Source organism: Lissotriton vulgaris, chromosome 7 (genome assembly GCF_964263255.1).
Source record: "Lissotriton vulgaris chromosome 7, aLisVul1.2, whole genome shotgun sequence".
NCBI lineage: Eukaryota > Metazoa > Chordata > Amphibia > Caudata > Salamandridae > Lissotriton > Lissotriton vulgaris.
The window spans coordinates 214,188,533-214,215,746 of NC_141695.1; the positions used below are offsets into that span (position 1 = coordinate 214,188,533).

At 45.4% G+C, this 27,214-nt stretch overlaps 1 protein-coding gene across 4 annotated transcripts in view; it reads left to right on the forward strand.

Annotated features, from left to right (window-relative positions):
• The window catches only part of LOC147701233 (retroviral integration site protein Fli-1 homolog), a 220,388-nt gene that overhangs the window by 156,115 nt on the left and 37,059 nt on the right, over positions 1–27,214 (forward strand). For all 4 annotated transcript variants that reach the window (XM_086929976.1, XM_086929978.1, XM_086929977.1 and 1 more), the window contains exon 4: positions 25,105–25,308. In XM_086929976.1, coding sequence (XP_086786102.1) covers positions 25,105–25,308 — 204 coding nt within the window. The remainder of the gene's footprint in view (positions 1–25,104; positions 25,309–27,214) is intronic.

A 27,214-nucleotide genomic window follows, 5' to 3' on the forward strand; every position in this document is an offset into this window, starting at 1 on the left:
AGAAGGCTCGCCCATGCTTTCCTTTTGGCTCCTCTCCTGCCCCTATGCACATTTTTTGTTTGTAAAATCCCCTGGTCTAAGCTGCCACTACTTTTATTATATCTATTTTTATCACGTCTTGTAATCATCTTAACATTTTAACCTAGTGATGTGTTGTACATGCTTATGGTTTCAATTAATTGAAATAAACATACTTTTACCTTTGACCTTGGCCCACTCTGGAACCCAAGGCTAGTGTTTTTTCAGTGTTTACTGTTGGTTGGTGGGATTAGTGTTCTTAATGAAACCCTGCCAGGCATTTATTTACTCCAGTTTCTATGGGATAGAATAAATTGATGGTAGTGAGGTGTGCTCTTTAGTGGAAGAGGCGGTATGTGAATTTATGCGGGTAGTTGGCGGTGTTAATAGGTGTTCTGCAGGATAATAGCTATTATTAGGTTGTAGGGGCATGACTTTTAAAAGAGAGGGTTGTAATCTTTGAAATGAGCTGTAGGCAATTTACAGAAATGCATTAAAGGGATTGAGGTAAATGAGAATGTGACACAGACCAGGCGGAGAGAAGAAGCATGGGAAGGGGAGAGGAGTAAGGAGAGAGCCATTTGAAAGAAAAGGAGAGGCAACAATTGGAATGTTTTAATTAAAGGTATATTTTCGTGGGAATGCAGAGGGGGCTTGCATACTATCAGAGATTGCAAAATTGTAGGAAAAAACCCCATTCTTTGCATTGAGATAGTGCTTAAGTAGGTGATTTTGATTAGAACTAGAATGAGGCAAACCGTCTGCACGCTGGTAGGATACTTCTAGAGGACAGCTTCAGTAAGAACAGCTCATCCGCTCCAGGGGGGGTGCTCAAAGTAAAGGCAGGGCCCAGATCTGGGGAAATGTAGAGAGCTTTATGCTACACTCAAAGGGAGCAGTAACCTCTTGATCATAGCAATGTGAGAGAATATAGGGGGTAAATAATGCGAGCAATGAAGATGAGATCCTACAGATGCTGGGGATGTCTTCTGATATTCACCCTTATACTACGAAAAAGAAGTGAAATGTGTTGTGAACGCCCACGGGTGTAGCATTGACAAGACGGGGGTGAGGCTGGCAAGATGCGTGCAGACTTCAGCAGCGAGTTCCTAGGTCACCGAGCTGTTTAATTAATAAACAGTAGATCCACAAAATAAAATGATTCATAAAGTAAAACAAAATACCATATCAGATTATGACATTGTACACACTCACCTTAATCAGAAGGGAGGGAAGAGGAGTCGAAGTCCATTCAGTTCCCCTGTTAGATACTAGATAATCAAAAAAGGAATGGACACTGGTATCTACTATAACCATTGGTTATTTTTGGTAACCCTCATAGACGCTCTGATTTTATCGATGCGGTGTATATCTTTTTTCCGCCCCATCCGGCGTCATGCCATAGTCATCGGGCTGTCAAAATGTTGTGCTATATGCCTGCCTCACCCGAGGCAACCTCTGGTAACGGTAGAAGTGTCCAGAAATTTTAGGACCCTCCGCAGAGGAAGGAGATAGAAAAGTGAAGGTTAAAAAAAGTAGCTTACCAACGGAATTTTTTTATTAAAGAAGGTAAGTACTTTAGTAAAAAATGGTGATATATAGGGTAACCGTGCAACTAGATTCCCATATGTCTATACGGGTAGGTCAACATGTTTCAGCTCCGTTTGGCCCAGCAGGGTCTGTGGAGCTTTCGTCAGGACAAAATACAAAAAACGATAATGGTACTCACACAACTTGTGTAGTTTCCAAATTTAAGTATGGCAGTCTCATACTTATTTTCCTGCACTTATGGCGGAAATAGGTTTGTTTCAGCAGGGTGTACTAGGCCGCTTTCCGTGGTCTTATACCGCGTTGGAGAACACTAACTCCTTGTGCTGACTCTGCCCCTGGATGATCGATCCAGGGGCAGAGTCAGCACAAGGAGTTAGTGTTCTCCAACGCGGTATAAGACCACGGAAAGCGGCCCTGTACACCCTGCTGAAACGAACCTATTTCCGCCATAAGTTCAGGAAAATAAGTATGAGACTGCCATACTTAAATTTGGAAACTACACAAGTTGTGTGAGTACCATTATCGTTTTTTGTATTTTGTCCTGGCGAACGCTCCACAGACCCTGCTGGGCCAAACGGAGCTGAAACATGTTGACCGGACTACCCGTATAGACATATGGGAATCTAGTTGCACGGTTACCCTATATATCACCATTTTTTACTAAAGTACTTACCTTCTTTAATAAAAAAATACCGTTGGTAAGCTACTTTTTTTAACCTTCACTTTTCTATCTACTTCCTCTGCTGAGGTTCCTAAAATTTCTGGACACTTCTACCGTTACCAGAGGTTGCCTCGGGTGAGGCAGGCATATAGCACGACATTTTGACAGCCCGATGACTATGCCATGACGCCGGATGGGGCGGAAAAAAGATATACACCGCATCGATAAAATCAGAGCGTCTATGAGGGTTATCAAAAATAACCAATGGTTATAGTAGATACCAGTGTCCATTCCTTTTTTGATTATTGTACACACTCATGCATGTACGCATATGCACATGTGCAGGCTCTCTCTATCTTTCCAGAAAAGCAGAAATCATATGTGCCTATTATTATACGGTTCAAGAGTGAAAAACTTGTGAACCTCAATAGAATAAACAGCAGTCAGCCCTAGCAGAGTTGTGATCTCTGGGTTATGCCCAGATCTCAGCAACAGGCACTCAACCAACCCACAGAGCTACTGTGTTGACTTTTAAAAAGATATTTCCATCAAGTAAAGATTCAGCTATATGATTTTTGTGCAGAGAGGTCTGATGCAGCACTCAAAGCGGCTAAGGGGGGTGGAGGAGGGGAGATGCAAAAGAGAAGTAGTACCCTTAACTACTGAACATTGTCAGACATGGATTTTGTATCGCTAAAACCATGGAAGTCAATTCACCAAAATGCAGGGGGTAGCGGAAGTGAGATCGCATGCCATTTGACCTTTACTTTGACTCTCACACACATGCTTACTTACACATACTAACACATTCACACACTCTCGCCCACATAAACATACTCTCACCCACTAGCATGCATTCAACATACATTTAATAACACTTTTTATTTACCTTAGCTTCCAGATAGGTTCATATTCCAGCTAATGTACTCCATTTTTTATTACACTAATAGTGAATAATATTATTCATGATCTGTATAATAATAAAATTACCACACCAGGCAGGTGGAGCTCCAACCAGCGTCCATTAGGAAGAGCTGCCCCTGTGTTCCAGGCACTGATTTTGCCACCTCTGTGGCCAGGGGTCGCAAAAGCAGTGCCAGGGGTAGCAAGGGATAAGTCAGGGATCACAGAGGCGACCCCTGGCGACCCCTAAATAACATAATTGGCTAAAGCTCTTTTTAGAAAATGTTCAAACCCAGATGAGATTCTACCAGCTCACGATATGTTACACAGCACCGAGAACCCCCAACCCAAAATAAGGACTTAGCAGCAATTCAAGGTACATTCTGTTCCAAGGTGGGTACCTCGCCCTCCCTTGGAAACACAATGCTGAGACCCCCTCCTTCCCACGCCACATTCTAATGACCATATTTCAGAGTTGTCACCTCCCCGGCAGTGGGTTTATAGTCAAAACTCAGCACAGTTGTCATGTTTTTGGACATAAAGAGAACCCTCTTACCCCAATAATTCTGCATCTAAGTGCCTGGAAGCCCCTCCTCAGACAACACTTACTTGAATACCACAACAGAAAGCACTGTAACAGTACATCCTAATAAACCGTACCCTAAAGAGAACATTTCAAAACATTAACAGATATTATATCCTGAACATTCTCTAATACAGCTTTGCAACACAGCTTAAATAAACTATCCTAGTAAGGAAAGAGCCATAACAACGCATGCCTTACATCGCATGCCTTTACAATGACCGCGTTGTTACAACGCAAACCATTACATCGCAAGTCGTTTCAGCGACTTGCAGTAGGGGGCGCACTGGTGTTGGATTTAGAATCCAACACCTTCTCTGCTGTTGCACAAACTGGAGTAGGAATAGTAAACTATACGATTCCTAAATCCAGCACTCCCCCTTCAGCAAGTCGCTGAAACGACTTGCGATGTAATAGTTTGCGTTGTAACAAAGCGGACGTTGTAAAGCATGCAATGTAACGCATGCGAAGGAAAAGTATATATTCACATACAATTAGAATGGCATATATCAAATACATCATAACAAAGCGGAGCATAGCATACTATAGCACAACAAAACATATCATTGCATATCATGTGGCAAAGCACAACATGATGTAACACAACTGATATGGAAAATTGTAACCATGAGAATGCAGTTTATGGAAGAGGTACATGCAAGGCGAAATCCCCGGCCATTGAGGCAAATGTTCTTATGCCCAAATTAAAAATGCAATTTTTAAAGCATTGAAGGGGAAAAAAGGGGTGTGGGTAGAGAAGGTGGAGAAGAAGATACCTTGGGATATGTTATGGAGATCCTGAAGGCAACCCTTCAACATATATAAGGATTAAAAACTCAGACACAATAGATGTAAGATGCTGTTTGTTCTTTTTCTTTATACAGTATTCAGATAGAAAGTGTTTGCTTGTGAGGCTAAGTGGGTGCTAAATATAAACCTCTTAAAAGTAAACATTTTCCATTTGACCTTCAAGTGCTAGAACAGGAGTCAGCCCCTTCCTTTGTTAAGCCTTTCATGGCCTGGGCACTCTTGAAGAAAGACAATCCATACCACAAAGTGTACTTAGTCACATCACCACTGAAGCAGAAACTGAAAATTACATTTAGTTTCATTTGAATGTAATTCACATAAATGTACTCAAACAAAATAGCAGTTCTACTTGGAATTCCAGTTGACCACCTACAACTGGCTTCCACGGAATCTACATGAGACGTGCTTTCTGCAACATTGGTCTATATATGTCAGGTGGAAAAATCACTTAAACTCAAGCTGTTAACTTATACCATGGTGGAGAAACTATACTATTAGACATATTAGACATTAATATCCAGTTTCAAGGCACAACCAGGTTCTTCCAGAATCTTCTAAAGTGTAGTTCTTACCTTGTACAGATGGGCACAAAAGTTTTTTTGGTCACATTTTCAGTTTATAAACCATTCAATGTAAGACTTTGTACTGCCCCTACTTTACCTTGAAATGTCTATTTAAAAAAAAAGAAATTGCTCGAAATGTGTTCAATTAATGAACAGTATTGTCTTCAATCCAATAGCATGTCCCTTTTTCTGCTGCTATGGTATATTTGTACTTATTTTCTACAATATAATAAATTAAAAGAAACATATTACATCATATATTATATTGCATGATCCGGACCTCCATCTTAACCATAGTTCTACTCCATTCCTAACCTACGGCCAAATGAATAAAATCATTTTGTGGTTGCAAACCTCGCAATTCACTAAATCATAAGGTTTGCAATTGCGAATTTTTTTTTTACTATGTACTATCTCCCTTTTAGGTCTCGCCTCTCAATGCGCATGCGCATTGAGCGGAGCGAGACTATAGGGGCTTAAACAGACCTTACCTAGACTGGCGATTTGATGCTGTGCCTGTGCACTTTTAGGTCAATGCGCAAGCGCATTGACCTAAGATGCGCATGCACAGCATCAAATCGCCAGCCATCTGTTGCCCAGCTTGGTGCCGCTCCACCCCCTGCAGCATCAAAGGCTTTCACGGCCGGCCGGCCGTGCTTTCAGTTTCACGGCCGCCAGGCCGTGTCTCCTTATTGAACTTGTTTAACTTGTTTTCCCTGTGTCTGTAACCATGTAGTCCTCTCTAACTTTCTACTGCACTGTAGCCACTTAGCCCTCCTTCAGTTTCGCACGCTGTAAGCAACTTGCTGCCCTTCCCGAACGGCAGGCTCCCAGTAAGCACCGTTTCATATTTAAAGTTGCTCACAGAATGAAGTCATTTGCCATTCTGGCTGCAGTTAGTAACTCCCCTGTAACTTCAATTTCGCCGGCACTGCTGGGGGAACACTCAGCCGGCAAAAGTCAGATCTTCCACCCACTTTTGACTAAACCGCCGCTTCAGTTTCATCTATAATTCTCTTATGGGGTGACCCAGTATCCCTCAGAACCTGGGCAGTATATTTTCAAATTAAACAATGGTTCAGTCGGGTATGAACCTAGTTTCCTTAAATCATGTAAAAATCTGAAATATCTTATAACCAATGCTTCATCATATTTCAAATCCGATAAGACTATTTACAAAAAATTAGCCAGTACATACAAATCCAAACCAGCAAAATGAAAGGGTCATAGAGAGTTTAATTCACTCAGTCTGCTTATTCATAAGTCATTTCTTTTCGGGACCCATTAGAAATGCATTAGAAAATCAGTCTCCACATGTTATTTTCAAATAAACGGCGCAACATAGGAAGTGAGTGAATTGTGACAATTTGTGTATAAGTGATACAAGCATAGGCGATTTATATACATAAGTGAGTGAAAATGGGGGTGAGGGTAGAAAGCAATTTAATAGGCCAGCTATTTTCAAGTTCAGTTATCTTGTAGTCCAGTGTGCCAAATTATTTGGCTTTTGTATCCTGGATTCAGTCCACTGGTCCTATAATCTATTGTCGTCGACGTTTCGACCCTATTGACGCCTAATTGGTAGGTCAGTGCGGGTCTTCCTCAGGACAGGAACGTGGAGAAGGGTGTTGGCGCCTGTTGATAAGACGGAGTTTGGATTTGTAATTAGTGTTTATTAAAAACAGTAAAATTTGCAAAAGGCGATTAGGTGATAAGGGACTCACCTACTAATCCAATGCTGGATTAATATTCAGAACATGTCTGTCGAGTTGTCATCAAATTAGAGGATTAATCTGTGGGTTATAATGTAGGTTTCAGGACAAGTCTTTAACTCGACATTATAAACTAAGAGAGTGGCCATTGGCATCACTATCACACACTCACCCTGTATAGATATTTCCAAAGAATCAGGCTCACGTTACTCGGCGTGATTCACTGTAAATGCAGGCTGTTGGAATTACTGAGGGATAGCTGGTCGTTTGCTATTTGGCCATCTGAAAATTAAGGTGAGTAGCCATTACTATGTTGTGTGTTTCCTAGATGCAGGCATTTGATTAGACCGATGTCATAAACGTATCAGCTTCGTTTAGAAACGAAGCTGATACGTTTATGACATCAGTCTAATTAAATAACCCACAGATTAATCCTCTGATTTGATGACAACTCGACAGACATGTTCTGAATATTAATCCACTTCTCTTTGAAAATGCTGATGGTGGCCTTTGAGGGCAGTAGGCTTTGCTCTCCCCAATGTTTCCCAAACAAGAACCATTTTGTTGAACAGAACTGGTTCCTTTAAGGAACTCAAGTCCCTTTAAAAACTAAGGGGCATATTAGCAAGAACCTCGTAAAAATGATCGCTGTTTTAGCAGCAGGAAACTGCTGCTAAAACGGCGATAATGGGGTTGCTAATATGCGTTATAGAATTCCAATACAAGCCCAGGTTAGATGTGCAGGACATAATTTTAACGAGCTTCTTGCTAATATGCCCCTATATTACTCATTTTGAAATGCTACCCCAGGGCTGGTGGTCTGCTCCCATCCCAATGCTTGTAGTCAGTCAAAGCAGTCTCTCTATTTAGTATTCATTAGGCAGGTTGTTCTGCAGCTGGACATTTACCAATATGATTTAATTGTACATTGGTCATGTTCATATCACATAATTACAGACAGGTTGAAAAATGTCAGTGCACAGTTTGCGCCCTCCCTATGCGTCTGGCCTCTTAGGACACCAGGCCCTTAATCTCTAACGCGTGCCTTGACCCTAACCTCCATCCTGATTCTAACCTATTTCTAGTCTTATAACTGACCCTAACGCTAGTCTACCCCTTATCCTAACACTAATCCTAACACTTACTATTATCTGTAGCACTTTCTTTGACTCTAACCACCCCCTTATCCTAACCGTTCAATAACCCTAACCACACCTGTGACTGTCACATTAGCCCCAACCCTAACCTTCAACCATAACTAATCCTTAACATTTTCCTTGACCCTGACCTTTATCTGTAGGCTACCCTGTCTCTGATATTAAGCTAACCTCAACCCTAATCTAACACTTACCTCAACCCTAACTTTGACCTAAACTTAAACCTAACAGTTTCATTGACCCAAACCCTTTCCCCACTCCAAATTTATTTCGGATCTTAAAAATACCCCTAGTCCTAAACTATACCTAAACTTAGGCCTTTCCAGCCTTATCAAGACCAAATGGGAATCAACAGAGATGTCTCTGCAGAAATGACCGTAAATTAACCCTAACGCCGGCCCAAATTTTAACCCTTTACCTTCATTCTAACATAACCCTGTTCCTAGTATTTGTCCTGAGCCCAACCTTTGGCCTTCATCCTTTTTAATGCTAATTTTGTCAAAGATGTCTTTTTTGTGTTGTCACCTGTGAAGAAGCTAGGTAAAATAACTGTAATACCCTGTTCGAGTGCCCTGGGGCACACATGGGTTACTGTGCCTCAACCGTGGTGATTAAATCCGTCTGGCTGTGATGTCCCGGGGTCGTCCTACTCTTGCACTTGACTCCCAGGACAGCAGGTCGAGCAGTCTAACACTTACTCAGGAAGTTGGTGTGAAATTAGAGATTCAAATCTTAGTAGCACACAACATAGCTCTTAATAAATGACTCTCCAGCCAGTCTTTGTCGTAGATAGAAAAGTAATTAAATCTACACACAACAATACCATGAAGGTACTGAGACATTGATAGGGAATACCTTAGTCACCTATGGGAAAATAGACGTGCAGTGCTCACAATCATCGAGAGCTTCGGCCTCTGTCAAGAATGTTCAACCTGTCAGTCCATAAGCCCATCATTCACACAATCGTGCCTCCAGTGTACTTTTGGCAAGACTGCCCAAATGTGTCCAATACCCCGGGGAGCCTCAAGAAAAACTCAAGTGACGGCGTCTTTAGTCCATGGAGAGCACCCACAAGTTGTAGTTGCCCACTTGCAACACAGCTAATGCAAGGGCTGCCTCTCCCCAGATGCTTCTGCAGGTATCGGAGCATTCTAGCCCGGTTGTGGCTGCAGTTCTTCGCACAGTGTTCACAAGCCCAAACAAACCCACCATTCAAACAAAGAGCCCACCCTAGGAGTCTTCAATGATTGTGAAGCAGAGAGTGATAGGGGGGCAACAGATATTTCTGGAGCCCATGCTCCAGGATCAATGGTGGTTACCGAGGATGGGGTTAAAAGATACAAGTTGCATTTGCTACTACCAAGACAGGTGTAGTACATAAAGGGGAAACCACTAGTCACATCCCAGTTCTAAGTAGCCCAGGACTTCAGGAAGGGATGTGAGCCATTGGGAGCATGGAGAAACCTCCTAGAGCCGTTGGGAGCATGGCAGAGCATCCTAGCTGAAAGGCACTGCACTGCAGATGTCGGGCAAACGTGGGCCGCCCTAATAACTCTCCCAGACAAGGGAGGAGGGCTTTAGCACCGTCGAGGCCCAGTTGAGGTCAGCTGGTGACACGCATGCCACCAGCATGACCCTGGAGCTCGCCACAGTCTCTTGTCCGCTCTCTCCTCTCTGGCACCACAGTGTTCACGTTACTAATAGTAACTTATTAAGTCCTTGTTGGAAGTGGGGGTTCTTATCACTCACCACCACCACCAAATGCACGAGGCAGAAGTCCCTGACCCCTCGCTTCAATGTTAAGCTAAGTAAGGACACCGTCTGAGATAGCCCTGCTCATCCCCTTAGTAGCTTGGCATGATCAGCCAGGCTTATCTCCAAGGCACGAGCGTTCAATATGTGCAACCACGCTCACAGTAACCCCATGATGTCACCACAAATAGACTCCACACAAGTTTTAATAAAATGAGTATAATCTTTATATAAGCAATTATACATTACGACCACACAATACAAAATCAACATAAAAGAATGGGTAGTATTCTTTCCGGTGGGTTGGTAGGTTTTAGTCCAAACCACTGCCCCTAAACAACAGTTAAGCTCACTTCTAACCGTTCCCAAAGGTTAGGCCAGTCGTATTGCTAGAATCCCACACGTTGCAAAAGGAAACAAATACTGCAATGCATAACAATATTCTCTTATACTGTGCAACTGAGAAAAAAATGTCATTTGTAGCGCCACAGTCATGTACTGTGCAATTGAAGAAATAATGCAATGCGTATCACCAATAATGCAATGCGTATCACCACCAGCATTCCCTGTATCAGGAAAAAACAAAGCAATGCGTCACGCTACAATCCTGTACAGTGCTATGAAGAAATAATACACTGCGCCACGTTGTACTCAGATACTGTGCACTGAAGAAATAATGCAATGCGCCACATTACAATAAGGTAATATGCAAGGGAAAAAGAACGCAGTGCGTAGCGCACCAAGCATGTAGTTCATCAGGCCCAAATGAGGTCAGGCGTCATATTACAGTTCGTTAGCAGCAGCAATGCAAAGTGTAATAAGACAGTTTTACTTGCTACGTTAACAGTGCCCCCATTATGGATTAAATGATGACACAAAAGTACTGCTTCCCACTCCAGCCTAAGCACTGCCCCTCTTTCGGTCAGCACAGGTCGGGATCCGAGCCAAAGCAACGGCTTGCGCAGCTGACTGAAACAGGAGGCCGAGAGAGTGTCCCTAAGGGCCCACACCCCACCCCAGGTGTTGATCCACGTTACCTGGGGGGGGGGGGGCTGGACCCCACTCTCTTCTCCAAAGTCAGCGACTTGGGCCTTGATCCAGAACTCCTATTTTCAGAAACAAGGGGGACCCAATAAGTACCTAGGGACCTTGGGCAATCAACTATTATGAAAATCAGTGGTCCATAGGATTACATTTTCACAAGAACAAATGTAAATATAGACTCCAATCAGTACTATATTGATTAGTTTTTTCAGTGCCCAGCCGGGCCTGAAATTTTATTTCAAATATAAACAAAGAGGTCTAATGCAAAAGTTGATAGGGTACAAGCCTGTACCTATCCAGAGTACACTCAAAAAGAATTTAAGGGTGAGAAAGTAAGCAAAGAAAAAGAGGGTAAAGAATATCAGGCAAAAAGAACATGGGAGCCAATTGTCCCTTGCATCAATAGCATATTCGCAAGGCAAGTTCAGACAAACAATTCATGTAACAGTATCAACACAATGGGAAGGTTACAGAACTGAAAAAAGTGTCGACGGCGTTTTCGATCCCTGGCTCCTAGTGAACTGGGATCATCATCAGGACTTAAACAATGTATTGCCTGTATGTGCTTTTTGGAAAAACCTGTTGGGAATGAAAATTTTTCAGAAATGGGAAGAAAAAAGAGAAAAGAAATTCTATTTAAATACAGCACTACTTACAGGTACAATGCACATGATATTCAGTTATGCCATGCCAAAGTGATCATGTTGATTTCATTCAACAGTCTTCCAGTGTGACAATCTCATGCTTTCCGAGAAGGTGCACAGAGTATGAGCCCAGGACGACTCGATTTTTACACCGTGAGCGTTTCGACGCTATCGTGGTTGTGGCTACAAGTGTCGCTTATAGGGGTGAGGCAGTCGTGATGAGTAATGTGAGCTTCATTTTATTTCGATCTTACCGCCTGGTGAGCTTAAAAACCGTATATGACGCTTGGATCTGTGGCTAAATCATCATATTGTGATTGAGATTATAGTGACTGCGAAAACATGCGTTACGTCAGCGTGGCAGTGTTGTCTACGAGCCTATAGAATTGGCGAAGATGGTAGTGGAAGAACACACCTTTTCGAGAGGTCTACAGGAACCTCCTGTGAGTCAAGGCGCGATAGTTGGGTGGGGGGCTGGTGCCTAAAACGAAGGGAGATCGATTAGGCTCATTTAATGACAACATGCGTCAATGTGGGGGAGAGCAGGACAATTGTTTACCTCGGTTTCCTAATCCGGTAGGTATAGGATTGTTGAGAAAAGCTGATGTCCTGTATGGGATAATATCCCGCTTGGGACGAGTCAAGAATCACGTGGTGATACAGTGTATCCCGACCTCTTGTGAGTAAATACTCAAATTATTCTGGAAACAAACAGGATTGAAATTAACAGTGGGGAAGAAGGCAATACGTGCTTGTAGCAGGGAGGGAGGGGGGAACCGGAACCCTTACCTTCGCGCAGAGTCAATGCTCCTTCACTCGTAATACGAGCATTCCGCGGGCGGTGTACACAAGGGCAGTCCGCCGGCTTCACGATAATACGGAAGTGAGCCCAAGCCCGACAGCGCGTCAACTAGTAACCAGCGATGAGGGAGTGAGAGCGACAGGGGGCGGGGAGAGTGTCCAAGTGGCGGACATCTTGGAGTGGTGTCGATCAGACAAACTATCTGATTGTGCTCGTGCTCATGCATTTAGGATTGTGTCAGGATTACTATTACAGCCTAATATACATGATTGAAAAACTGACATTTAAAACCATTCAATTGCGTTTCCATAAAACAGGTTCAGTTTTGGTCGGAATAGTATTGAATTAAGAAGACAGGCAACGGCAGACATTACGTTGGAACACCTCATCCATCAACACAACAAGCACTGGAGCCATCAAAAGAGATCGTAATCGACTAATGTTCCAGTAGTATCTGGGGTTTGTTTCAAATTAAACAGTCTCTCACGTTGCCATATAGCAAATTACAGCAATCCAGCCCAGTCCTCAGTGCGGTTAAGACCATTCTGTATGGTATCCAGAAGTATAATGCATTTTAGTTCTTCCTTATTGAGAAGTTGAGCCATGCATCCTCCTCTAGGTGGTAACTTTAGTACCTCCAGAACTCCGTCACAGACTGCGGCGGGCTCGGGCCGGAGGCTAAGCTCCTCCGTGGCTGCTGGTCCGGGCCGCTGCGAGTGACTCCGAGGGCCCAATAACTTGGCCCTCCTTCTGGCAGTCTCAGTCCACCCGAGATCCACCCTCAGCACTGTGGACACTTTACTTCCAATTCAGTGCACCGCCTACTCAAGCACTCCTCACCAGCGCCTCCTGCTGCACTTCAACATGCACACTGCCGTCCGAGACTCGCCTCTTCTCTGATGCTCACGACAATCCGGTGCTCTTCACCAACGCTCCACTTGCACGTCAACACACACCCTGCATGTTTGAGTCTCTCCTTTTCTACCGGTGCACACGATGTCCAGGCGCTCTTCACCAACGCCCTGGCGCACCACGACACGCACTCTGCGCGTCCGAGTCCCACCTTTTCTCCCATGCACACGATGTCCATGCGCTCCTCACCAACGTCCTGGCTGCACCACAACACGCATCCAGCGCGCCCGAGTCTCACTTCTTCTTTTGGTGCCTACGAGGCCCAGGCGCTCTTCACCAACACCCGACATGCACCACGACACGCACCCAGCGCGTCCGAGACTCACTTCTTCCCTTGGTGCACATGAAGTCCAGGCGCTCCCCACCAACGCCCTTGCTGCACCACGACACGCACCCAGCGCATCCGAGTCTCGCTTCTTCCTTTGGTGCACACAAGGCCCAGGTGCTCCTCACCAACACCCAGGCTGCACCACGACACACACACTGCGCGTCGAAGCCTTGCCTTGTCTCTCCGTACACACCACGACCAGGCGCGCCTCACCAACGCCTTGGCCTGCACTTTAACACGCCCTCTGCGGGTCCGAGACTTAGCTTACTCCTTCATTCCCACGATCACACGGCACAACTTCTGAGTGTCTCAGGCTGCAAAAGCACACGCACACCGCATTGCTTTGGACTTCTCCGGAACTTTTATGATCCTGTATTTCCAAACAGGGAGCCAGCTCACCTCGGGCCCTTGGGGGTTAAAAGACACAGCACAAAGCACAGTGTTCTTCAAGCAGGGGGACCCAGCGCCTCCAAGCACAGTCCCAACAGCCTCTCTCTTAGTTAGAACATCAAACTGCAGATCAGTCCCAGGTCACAAAGCAAGGATTGGTCTGTCCCCAGCAGTCTCTTCAGTTGCTCCTTCTTTAGCAGAGGTTCCTCTTGACCACAGAATGGGTCCAAGCCTTTACAGTCTCAATTCATATCTGTTTAATTCCTACTTTCAGGGGTTTCAACTCTCCTAGTTATACGCCTTAATGTCTTTGAAGTTTGTATGTGCTCAGGGGTCCCTGACCCCTCCCTAAATCAGTTCTGGGTGTCTCCCTCCCGGTGTCACTTCCCTCCCTTTGATACCTGCGATCAGGATCCTTAACCTCATCGCTGCTAAAGGAATTCTCCTCCTGTGCTGGCCCCGATTTTAATGGGTGTGGTTGTGACGGAACCATTCCGTCATCAGCACAGCCCAACCGTGACTGATGACGGAATGGTTCCGTCACAAGCATCGAAGGGGCTAACCACTAAGCAGGAGATGGGTCAATTGGTTTATAGCACATGCCCAGGCCTTTTCACCTTCCGGGCTCAGTCACTTTCTAAAAGATTTGTTTCTGAACATACAGTGACAAAACCACCTTCACAGAAAGATGTTTTATGACACTGTGATGTCATACATACGAAACCTCACCTCTCCATTATAAACTGACAGGAAACTAGGCTAACAAACACAACACCCAGCCTCCCCCATTCTGTCCTATGGGCAGGGTGGCCTTTCAGCAATGAAACACGAAATGAAGAGTTCTTCACTGTCAGTACATAGCACACACCTCAGTATATGTTCTGCCTTTTACCTATACTGCACCCTGCCCAGGGGCTACCTGGGATCTACCACAGGGGTGCCCAACATGTATGTAATAGGGAAAGACAGGCCTGACAAGTGGTTGCACTTGTCAGGACAACATGCTAACTTTCTACTCCCAGGCCCTACACTGAAGGCCTGAGTTCCCATCTCTGCGCGCCTTGCATTTCTAGCCCTGACACACACAGTGCACATCGCTAGGGACTTTACTAGTAAGGCAAACATACCAATCATGGCCAACCAATCGCCATTACATTTTACATAGGGAACTCTGTGACAAAGTACCCAAAGCATCTAAATTGGCTATTCTAAGTCTGGAAAACGGTCTGGGGGAAAGCGAAAAGTTTAGGGAACTTTAGCCAAAAAGGCCAAGTTCTACAGTCCTCTTCTCTGGACAGCCCATCCACCAGATAGCTACTGCTGGGCTCTCTCCTGGAAATCCCCTCTAGAATGGTCACTTCCAGGCTGACTCCTTATCCAAGCCAGGTTCTCAGCGGCTCCACCGAAATGCTGTTCGCATCCTTTGAAGCTGGATATAAACAACACCAGTTCAGGATTTCAGGCGTTTCTCCAACATACTGCAGGGTGTCGCCTAACACCAGTCAATGAGTAGTCCTGGAACACAGAGGTAGTGTTGCAGTCCCCTTCTTAAACCTTTTTTGTCCGATAGGGTTTATGGATTTCACATTTCAATGTTTGTCTTGTCGTGTCAAAAAGAAAAAGAGTTGGGGTTGGAATTCTCCTTCTCAGAGCAAACACAAGTATAAAAGAGACAGAAGCCTTCAAGCTTTATACTTGTCAGCCTGTTGGGAGCAACACTTATCAGGGAACAAAAGAACAGGACACCACAAATGTTATCTCTGTACTTCCAAATAGTCTGCTGACTCCAGTCCCCTTGCACCACCTATCAACCTGATAGGGCTAACACCTGAAAGGGGCAAGCGTAGGACAAAGAAAAAGGCCATCCCTGCACTTCTTAAGGACCGCAGTCTCCAGTCCCCCCACACCGCCTATCACCCTCATTGGGGCAACACGTGAATCAGTCAAAGAATGGGACACAGCAAAAGGGTATACTTGCACTTCTAAGAAGAGCACAGTCTAGTCCTCTAACACTCTAGAATCTGGCTAAACACAAAAGCTCAAGGGATGTTAATGATATATATCTCTTGTCCGGCTCGCCAACTCCCTCCTTTTGTCTTTTTGTGCATCATCTCTACAATGGAGACCTCAAAATGGATTCCACTGTGGCCATAGTCACCCATGACTTACAGGCTCCTCATACTTTCTGCATTGCAAATACTGCGACACACAAATATGTGGTATCTATGCTCACCATATGCCACGAAGGACCACGTTTTCAAAGACTGAATAGGTAATTTACACAGGTGAGGCCTGTGGGCCACTCACTTTATTCCAGTACATGAAATACACCTGTCCAGGAGCTTATAATTAAGGATTCCATAAATAAAGACATAAAACAATCTTTTTCCTCTCTGTATTTATTTTAAAAGCAGAAGAATACAGAAACTCCTGCTCCTTGTGAGTGACTCTCCTTCTTGTCCTTCTTGAATACCAGCCCAGCTGCTAAGCAGATAGACACCGTAGGGATTTAAAAACAGGATGAGATTCCCTTAAATACAGTCATATGTTAACATATATTTGTATATAATGCTAATATCTGTCGGTGTAGTGTTTTGTTATATGTGGCTGCTTAATTTGCTAAAACGCGAGTGTGAGTGCATGTATATCATTTAAATAAATGTACCAATATTCCATTGTATAACTCCATTTATTGTCAAAACATAAAATAAATATGGATAAATACCAATAAAGTGGCCAAAGAATAAATATGGATAAATACAGAAGGAAATGTTAAAACATGAATAACATTAACGTGGGAGCTGTCCTTATAATTCAATGCTGTTACCACTGTTAGTCTAGGCGAATCCGGCGAGCTGGGAGTAATCAGGCTCACTGTAGAATGTACGCATGGTCTGCTCCCTGGACCTTTGATCCTCGCTGCGTGTCTTAAACCATAACTCCAGCAGACTTCAACACACATGTCTGACTGCTATGCATGTCATGCGCAAACACAGGCCAAACAAATCAGAGACTCACAGGGGCATATGTACAAGCCCCTATCATTTTGGGAACGTCATTTTTTAGGACGTTCCTGTGGTGATAGGGGCTTCGCCTTACTTACAGCGTTAAGCCACTTAAGGTGGCAGTGTGCTGCGTTGGGCAGAACACATGAAAACAACAAAAGGCCAATGATTGTTTATGTGCACAAAATGCTGTTTCGCATCTTCTGTGAGAACTGCATTAAGCAGCACACATTGAAGTTACAAAGTGGCATTTAAAGATTGTTTATGTGCAGGAAGGAGGACCTTCCTGTACATAAACAATCTTTCCCTGAACGCAGACACCCTTGCATTATGGTGCAATGCTGCCTAAGTTGGCGCTGGGCAGCTAACTGCTAAACTTAGCGCCAGCGCAGGGGGAAACGCTGGGCTGCACCATATTCTTCTAAATATGGTGCAGCCCTGCGTTTCAGAAGTGGCGGAGCATGCAGAGAAGACAAGGAGACTAATGACATGCTCTACCACTTCTTTGTACATATTACCTACAGTGTGTTTATTCAGGACAGAAGTGCAGGGCTCACAAAACCATGCAGGTGACCCCTCCCGTTCCATCAATGACATAATACCAAACAATTCAAGATCTGAGTGAAAACTTGTCCCATAGGGATCAGTACATAGTTCAGACTGAGGAGAGATTTTGGGGGTCAAAAAGAGCCCCTCTTCCATTCAGATCTATATTGTGTTTATAGCTAGAGACAGGTGTGTGCATTTTGCATGACAACCTGTCCAAGAGGACGGAACCTTTATTTCTTTTTTTGTTCTGAGGAAGGATTCATTTGGTGGAGGGAACTCTTCGTTCTGATGATCTCACTAAAAGGACCATGCAGAAATGTGGTGATTGATATTATGGGACCAATCACTGTTCTTCCCCAGACTGAGGCTTACACCATTGTTTAATTGTTTATTACTCCAGGGGTCCAGTAGCCAGAGATACAGACTGGTAGTTAGCATGATCACTGAAGTTGTAATACATTTTTTGACTGATGTGTTTTGCCCCATGAGCATTCTTAAAGAATTGGTATCAGATAATGGTGTGCAGGTTTTTGGAATGAGTGGTCCGCCCCTGCCAGCACCCAATGGCGCTGATGGTCCAAAGATCGCTGTATTACGAGTTGACCAGGGGGCTGGCGGTGTGGAGGCAGGGATCTTGCTTTGGTCCTGAGTATTTGTTACAAATATATCGATGTCTGTGTGTAACTTTCGCCTGCAGATATATTAGATGCACACGTATGCATGACATATGTGGAACAATAACATATACCCATTATAGGGGTTCAACCCATATGTGGACAGTTTTGGCAATGGATATATGGTTCAAAAAGGACTCACCTGAAGATTGCCGCAAACAGGGTTACAATCCTCGGGGTTAAGATCCGGCTGTGAATGGGGAACCTGGAGAAAGGGATCCACATCAGAATCTACCGGGAAGAAGAAAGGGGTAAGCACCCCCTCCAAATCCTCTGTCACCGCCACCTTGAAGCAGGCAGTCAGACTACTCATGGAGCAGGCAACTCATAATACAGACAGTGTTGCAGCTCCCCTGTACCACCCTATGGCGGCTGCCATTCCATGACCATGAACCCGGAGGTCGGAGGTCAGCTGGAGGTCTCAGCGGCGCTCTTCGCAAGGCCGATGCACCCATCTCATAATACGGTGGTCGGACCGCCGAGCACACCACGCTCGGAGCACCACCGCCAATACAGCAGTCCACAGGATCACCAAACTCATAATAAGGCCTACGTTGGTACTGTGGTGGTTAATTTGTTGTAAAGAAAAAAGACAGGGTTATTTGGAAGATGAAGAAATTAAGAAAAGGCTCAAAAGAAACTAGAGGAAGGAGGCATCAAATCGATAGGAGAAGAGGTGGGATGGGAAGAGTCTGGCCAGAAGTTAAGAATGAAGAAATCTGTGATAGTTACCAAGGGAATTACAGGCTGGTCTAAGCCACAAATGGTGGTGCAAGTAATGAAATCTGCTGTTGGAGTGAATGATTGTTGGGGAAGGAATATAGTAAGAAGTTCTGTGTGTTGTAATGTGGTGAAAAGAAAAGAGATAGAATAAGGGAAGCCTGAAGAAGAAAACTTTTTGATATGTCGATAGTCATGATGTTGAGGTTGAAATTAGATTGACTGAGCCATCAGACAGAAGTTCTGGATCTTGCTGCTCAAGGAGAAGCCACCAACACGTGAAGAAATCGAAAGACTCCAGCTGGATTAGTAACTTGACAAGGGGTTAGGTCTGCTCAGTTTTAATGTGCTGTGTGCTCAGAGAAACACTCTGCAGTATTACTGAATGGGCATTAATCAAACAGTCAGCATTTGTAAAAGGCAGCACGGTCATCCCTGGGGGTATCTGGCCTCTGGGGTAGAGAGATCTCCCTTGAAGCCAGGTCTTGAGAAGCGGCGGTGTTAGAAATGGGGATTTCTGCTTGGCTAAGGCTTGCGCCAAAGCCAGGCAGAAACCACCATTCTACGTCAGGGCAAGGAAGTCACCCGCCAAAGATAACCCCTGCTCACCCCCTTGGTAGCTTGGCAGGAGCAGTCAGGCTTATCCCGGAGGCGATGTTTAAAGCATTTGCGCACGCAGCCACCAGCAACAACATCCAAGGCCCCCCACAAAAGGAACTCTACACAAGGTTATATGTAAAAATAGCCTTTGTATTATACCAAACACATTAGAATAGTAATCACATTATGTACACTGTGCCAACTGGCACTGGGCAATATTTACAAGGGATTATGTACACCTGACAGGGCCACATAGACCACTGTCAGGACCATCACAAAGTGAACTTGGTAAAGGTGAACTAAAATTGACAAGTTACAATAGGTCGTAGAACGTACAGTAAGTAAACACTGATAATCACTGTGCTTGCAACAGTCTGCGCCATGAAATCTATCATGCACAGTATCCCACCAGTCTTACTACATTAGACCCTCACCAACTAAGTAAAACCTTACACTAGGGGCGTAAATCACACAGGGAAGTATAATCTTTCTAACATAAACCTAAACTGGTAAAACAACCTCCTATGCATAAACCATATCTAAAAGCATCAAACACAGGGTGCGCAAAACATACTACACACAGTACATTTCCTAACACCCAAAGCATTAGCACATAAATCACATTTAGCGCATCAATCACATTTGCACATAACTCACATCAAGGTCCAAGTTGCGCCACTGAGCCAAAACCTAAACGTAGCAGCTGCCCACTACTTGCTGGGCAGCGGAGGGACAAGAACAGGGCCGAAACGCTGCAGCTGGCACTAAGTGCTGCACAGCTGGGGAAGGCCAAGGTAGGGATGAAGGAGTGCGTCTCACTCCTAGATCCAAAGTACATGTCCCTAGAAAGAAAAACCTAAATGTAGCAGCTGCCCACTACTTGCTGGGCAGCTGGGAACTCAAAACTGCGACTGGGGCTTTCACTAGCCCTCTGGAAGAAAGACTGCGCAAAAGGTTGGAGTCCTCTGGCTCTAGAAATACATATTGCGCATTTTGGAGCCCTTTGGCTCTGAAACAACTGTGTGCATGGGAGCACTCTGGCTCCTTAAAAGAAATAAATGCCCCCAACGTTGGAGCCACGGGGCTCAGCACGGGCTCCTCTGGCCCTTTAAATCAATAATGTGCCCCGGGAGCCATCTAGGCTCTGAAGATAATGGGGGCTTTGTTGAAGCCACGCATGGCTCGATAAACTAATGGGGGGGTGTCAGAGGAGCCACCTGGGCTCCTTGAACAAACATGCCCCCATCGGTGGAGCAGCCCGCTGACAGACGGGCCGCTCTATCTTAGTGCCTCGCACCGGCACTGGGATCAAAAGCACCATCTGCCCCCAAGTGCCGCAGTCAGCACGCACAGACACACCCATGGAGTCCCCCAGCCCTTCTCTGACTCACCGGGCTGTTCGCGGGGGACTCCTCCTTCACCGTGGCTCCTCTCACCATGCGGCAGGGGGATCGCAGTCTCTTCTTTGTGGTCTGCTGGGGCTCTCCCTCGTTCACGGGAGCCCCGGCGGCTTCATTGAGGCAGCGGGCGGGGCTCTCTCTCCCTCCTGAGAGCCTCGCTCGTAGCGGCTGCAATTCCTGTGGCGCAGGCAGCATCCCCGGTCTCCCTCTCCACACCGAAACTGGAAAAACGGGCAATGGCTACCCCCAGGCAGGGGGAAGCTGAAGGGACGCACTCAAGGCCCCGCCCACAGTCAGGCCGGCGCGGGCTTGGCTTCCGGTTTTGCTGCGGCGGTGGCGCCATCATTGTTTCGGGGGCAATAACGAGGAGTAGGCACCCTCGAAATAGAAAGTAAAAATAGAAACGGGGTGGGCACCCGTTAAGACGCCTATAAAAAGGGGTGGTACCCTTAATTAAATTAACATAAGCGGGGTGGCGCCCGCAATCCCGGCATGACGGGGGAATCCCCGAGGGGGGGTTTCCTCCTCAAGAGCAGACAGCATCGCGCTGCTCAGCCCCCGGCTCTCCCTCGCTGGGGGACAATCCAGGAAACAAAGAAAAGCGCTCACAGGGCGCTAGGGCAGCCTTAAGTCCAGAAGGCTAGCAAAAAGGAAAGCACAACAAGGATAAAGGCAGGACAGTGCTCCCATTCTGCTGGGCAGGCTGAAAAAGCCTTGGCAACATCAAAGAGCAATCAACAAGCCAGACAGTCAATTCACATTTACTGCACAGGCAGGCCAACTTCTAGAAGTGGCACTTCCACACTAGATACATTAAAGCCGCACCGATCATCGCGCAGCATTCAATCTCACGAGTTCGCACATACCAAACTCATCCTCGCACTCCCCACGCATCAGGAATTACCATGGACACACACGCATTCCTATTGGAGGGCGCAGGCCACTCTCACACACGCGCTCAGAGAGCGCACGCACTTCGTACTGCGCCACAGTGCTAACGTGCGCAAAGACCAGAAATCACTATAATGATGTAACATTAAAAGGCAAAATGTTCAGGGGTGAACCTGCCAGAAGGGCCAAGTCCAACAGGCGGGAAGAGGGAAGAAACAAGCAGAAAAAGGCAAAACAGAGAGTAGAAAAATGAGCGAGCAGGAAAGGCAAAACAGAAGGCAGAAAAACAAGTAGAAAAGGCCAAACATAGGGCAGAAAAAGGAGCAGAAAAAGGTAAAACAGATGGCAGAAAAAGGAGCAGAGAGGCAAAACAGAGCAGAAAAGGGCAAAACAGAGGACAGAAAAAAAAGAAGAAAGACAAAATAGAGCAGAAGAGGGCAAAACAGAGTGCAGAAAAACAAGCAGAAAAGGCAGGACAGACAGCAGAACAATGAGCAGAAAAAGCAAAATAAAGTGAGAGAGGGCAAGATCGAGATAAGGAAAATAGCAGAAAGGGTAAGACGGAGGGCAGAAAAATAAGCCGGAAACGGCAAAACAGAGCAGAAAGGGCAAAACAGAGAGCAGAACAACGAGCAGATAAGGCCAAGCAGAGGGCAGAAAAGGCAAAATAGATGGCAGAAAAATGAGCAGAAAGGGCAAAACAGAGCAGGAAACGAGAAGAGGAGGAACAAATAGAGGGCAGCAGGTAGACAGGCAGCAGATGGTGGCGAACTGCGGGCAAGTTGGACAGGTGAACTGTCAAATGGGGATCTGACACGAGGGCATGAGGAGTGGACACCCTACCAAGACCCTAACACATGAAAAGAGGGTACAGCATAGTTACATATGATACCTTGATGGATTCTGGAGGACTGACAGGGGATGCTTTTGTGAGACAAGACCCTTTAGCAAAGTACTAGACTAGATTGAAGGTAAAATAAGAGCGCACTAGAAACAAGGAAGACTGAAGCATACTTTAGCAAAAGACCAGAATCAAGACAAAACAAAGGACTAGCAACAACACAAACGAACAAGTAGCGCGGAAGGATTAAGGGCTGGACAAACTAAAGGAAGTGGCAGTAAATGATTAGCATCTGGTGAACAGCAAGGGATAGCAAATCACTAAAGCAAGACAGATTAAAGCAAGCTGGAGCAAAGCACCAGAGGCAATGCAAGGTAGCAAAACACTGCAGACGAGGCACATTAAAGCATGCTTTGGCAGAAGGCTAGAGACCAGACTCAGCAAACGACAAGAGTCAAGGCCAACTAACTGTCGGCCCCAAAGGACTATAAACACCACAAACTGAAGCAAGCTGCAGCAAAGGAATAGAGGCAAAGGAAACTAGCAGACAACTAGAAACACGCCACTCTGAAGCATGCTGTAGCAAAAACAAGAGTGAATTAAAGCAGAGCCCTCAAAAAAGGCCAACCAACAGGCAGTGACAAGGGTCTAATCTTGATGTAAACTAAAGCAAACCTCTGCAGAGGACTGTCGACTAGACACCTTGTGACAGGCAGCAGTAAGGCTTTTGATAAGCAAGCACAAGCACAGGGTCACAAGCGTGCAGGAACAGTAGGTAGAGGCTGAGGGGACTTACTGCAGAAGGAGTGGATTGTGCATGAGGTACAGGAAAGACCTAAGGTATTCAGGGACAGCAGAGTGAAAAATGCCATAATAGTAAAAGAAAACCTAAAGGTTAATGCCTGAAACTACAGAGAACCGAGCAAGGACACAACGAATAGAAGATTCTCGGGCAGCAAACCTGCAGACTTACAGAAATCTGAACCAGGACCAGAGAAAAGAGAAGTGGCAGAAGAAAGTGAAAAGCTGAGCGGAAGAATCTATCAGGAGCAAGCCTTGAATGACGATTGCAAATGCAAGAATACAAATTACAACACAGAATCAGAAACATATCCTGCAAGCGTCACAAAGCAAACCGATCTGGAAGAAAAAGCACCCCAAGATTTGGAAACAGTCCCAGGAGCAAAAGATTGAAGAGAGGCAGCACAGGCTGTAAAGTGTTAGCATGAGCGAAAGAGCAGGAGGCAGTTCTGGTGACCCATGAACCCATATCTTATAGAGCTTTCAGCTCCATCCAGTTGATGAGGTCTAGTTGTTTTGTCATTGGTTGGTAAACCTGGAGACCACCCTCCACCTTACTTAACCACAGTGAAAGGGCAAACGGGGCAAATCAATTAACTATGGGGTTGTCTAAAACACACCCAGGAGGGTGGGTTCACACCAGATTTTCAGTATATCCAAATAAGCAAAATGTACATACAATAAATGGAAAAGGAAATTATTTACATGGTCGATAGTTATCCTGAAAGTCTGCCCTGGTTCCAGTCCTCATGGACGCTCCTGATTAAACTCTCTGTACCTCACTTCCCTTGTTTGCCAAAATACAAGCACAGGTAGAAACCAAGAATCCTCGTGTACAATTTAGGGTAAAAACCAAGGGCCACATTTATGAGGCCCCTTGCGCCGACGTAACAGCACTTTTTGTGACGCCCCGGAGGTGCAGAGCCTGCTCCATATTTACCAGGCCGCACTAAGCCACTTTTATTGACTTAATGCTGCCTCGTAAATATAATTTCCTTTAATGTAGTTTTCTGCATTAAAGGGGCGTACAATGGGCGTTGCTGGGGGCGTACCCAGCAACATCCTAGGCTTTTTGACACTGCTCCAAGTTTACGAGAAATCGTAAATCTGAGGCAGCACCAAGAACGTATGCCTCCCCAGGGGAGGTCAAAGGAAGGCACAAAGAGGAGAAATATCTTTAATTCTCCTCGTTTTTCATTTTCCTATGCATGCTGCATTCTACAGCACACATAGAAAGAGGAAAGAGCCTCTAGTGATTGTTTTTGTGCAGTAAGGTTTTCCTTACTTCACAAAAATACTCATCCCCGCAATGGGGGCACCCTTGCAGCATGGTGCAAAGGTGCCTGCGTTGGCGCACAGCAGTCCATTGCTTGCCGGCGCAGGAGAAAAGGACAGGAAGGTGCCATATCTGACAGAATCAGCGCATTCCTGCCCTTTACTTTTGCCGTCAGGCAGTGCAGCAGGAAGTCTTGTGGCGCTGCCCTACGGCAAAACCTCATAAATGAAGCACCAAGTGTGTCTCTAGTGCTCCTGATTGTGATTGTCCACATTCTTGACAAGTATTCGGAATATTCGCTCTTAATGTTCTAATGGAGGAGAGGGATTCTGGGTCTCTGTGAAAGATTGTTTTAATTGTGTTGTGCTTGCCTTCAAGTCTTATTTGAGGTACGGTCGCACTTCACCCCCTCAAATGCTTTCTAAGCTCTGTATGTAGGGAAACCCCTTATATCCTGCAGGGCTAGTGTTTGAGCATATATCTCCTCTCTCACAAGCTTTTCTCCATGTCCTTGCAGATCCCGGTGTGTGGACACATGACCACGTGCGACAGTGGGTGGAATGGGCAGTCAAAGAATACGGCCTGCTGGACATGGACATGGCATCATTCCAGAACATCGATGGGAAGGAACTCTGCAAAATGACTAAAGAGGACTTCATGAGCATCACATCACCCTACAACACAGAAATCCTGCTGTCGCACCTGGGCTATCTCAGGCAAAGTATGAGCCCCCTAAAGCAACCTATGACCTCCAGATCTTTTCTCAAGCCTTAATCTTCTGTCTATGATTATTAACTGGTCTCTGTGTGAATGCTCAAATTGTTGTGGAGAAATGATCAATCTGCTGTTTATGAATATTCAGTCTTAAGTTTAACTTTAACCTTCTGTGAAGGGACCTTGCATCTCTGTTTATGAGTGTTTCAGTATTGATGTTTAATGTCCTGCATATGAGCCTTCAATCTTCTGTGTATGAATGTTCAATCTTCTGCATAGAGATCAATCTTCTAATATGAAAATTCAATCCACTGTGTATCAACATTCGCTCTTCTCTTTGTGACCACTGATTCGAATATGTAAGAAGGTTTAAGTCTTCTATCTGTACACCCCTATACTCAACATGTGAATTCCAATATCAAATGGTGTGTTGGTGGAAGTGAAGGTGGCTGTTAATGTATACCGGTCCTATGTTGCGCCGGGCCCTCTATGCATGAGTGAAAGGTTTGAGTTGACAGCTTTTGTATATAGGCAGCCAATGGAGATCTCTGAGGTGTGAGGTGATGTGGATTTAACAGGGGAGGTCTAGGAAGAGTCTTGCTGCGTCATTCTGGACGGTCTGAAGTCAGTGGAGGAGGTGGTTAGAGAGTCTGGCATATAGTGCGTTGTCATAGTCTAGTCTGCTGGTAATTAGGTCTTAAATTATGGAATGTCTGGATTACCTGGGAATCTTTTTAAAGCTTTTTCGAAGCATGTGAAGTATATGGAATAAGAAGGAGTTGACTGTGTTTATCTGTGCTGCCATGTTGAGAATATTGTTTAAGATGATTCCCAGGTTTCTTGAATGGTTGGCTGTTGTGGGCTTGTCGGATTTAAGTTTCAGGCAGTTGATTTTCATCACTCTGCTACATTGAGCATGCATTTGGAGAAGTTTATTCTGGTGGGGGTGTACTTGTCGAACATTGATAAGATGAGTCAGGTGTCATCGACATAGGAAATGATGGATATGCTGTGTGCTCTAATGATGTCGGCTAGTGGTATGTACCATTGAGTTTGGTAACAATAAGCATCTGTTATTCAGTGCCCATATACCATGCTGGGTGAATGTGCGCTTTATACAAATTCTTATGTTATGTTATGTTATGGTGTCGTGTAAATGTTGAACAGAACAATTGATGGACAGAAGGCAGAACAATGTCAAACATTCACCCCAGTACAGAGATCAGGGCCTAAATCCATCGTTTTTTGCTCCCCATGCCATTCCAGTTTGGACCCAGTCATATCCAAATCAGTCTTGACCCTGCACCCAATGGGAACAGTCCAGCCGGAACTGCCAGGCCTTCCCTGGACCACAAACAGCATCCTAGGACCGATTTCGGATGTTCACCTCTCATCAGGCGGGCTAGCGTGACTCCACTGTCATGGAGAGCACAGGACCCACGCCTGGGCATACCCGTCCCACTCGGGGTGACAAATGCTGAAAGAGCAATTGATGGACAGAATGCAGAACAAAGCCATACATTCACCCCAATACAGAGATCTGGGCCTAAATTCATCGTTTTTTTTGCTCCCCATGCCATTCTAGTTTGAACCCAGCCAAATGAAAATCAGTCTTGACCCTGCGCCCAATGGGAACAGTCCAGCCCGAACTGCCAGACCAATTCCTCCCTGGACTGCAAACAAGCATCCTAGGACCGGTTTTGGGGTTTCACCCCTCGTCAGCCAGGATAGCCTGACTCCAGTGGCATGGGGAGCACTTGACACACGTCTGGGCATTCCCGTTCCACTTGGGGTGACAAATGCAAAAAGAATAATTGATGGACAGAATGCAGAACAATGCCATACATTCACCCCAATACAGAGATCTGGACCTAAATCCATCTCTTTTTTTTGCTCCCCATGCCATTCTAGTT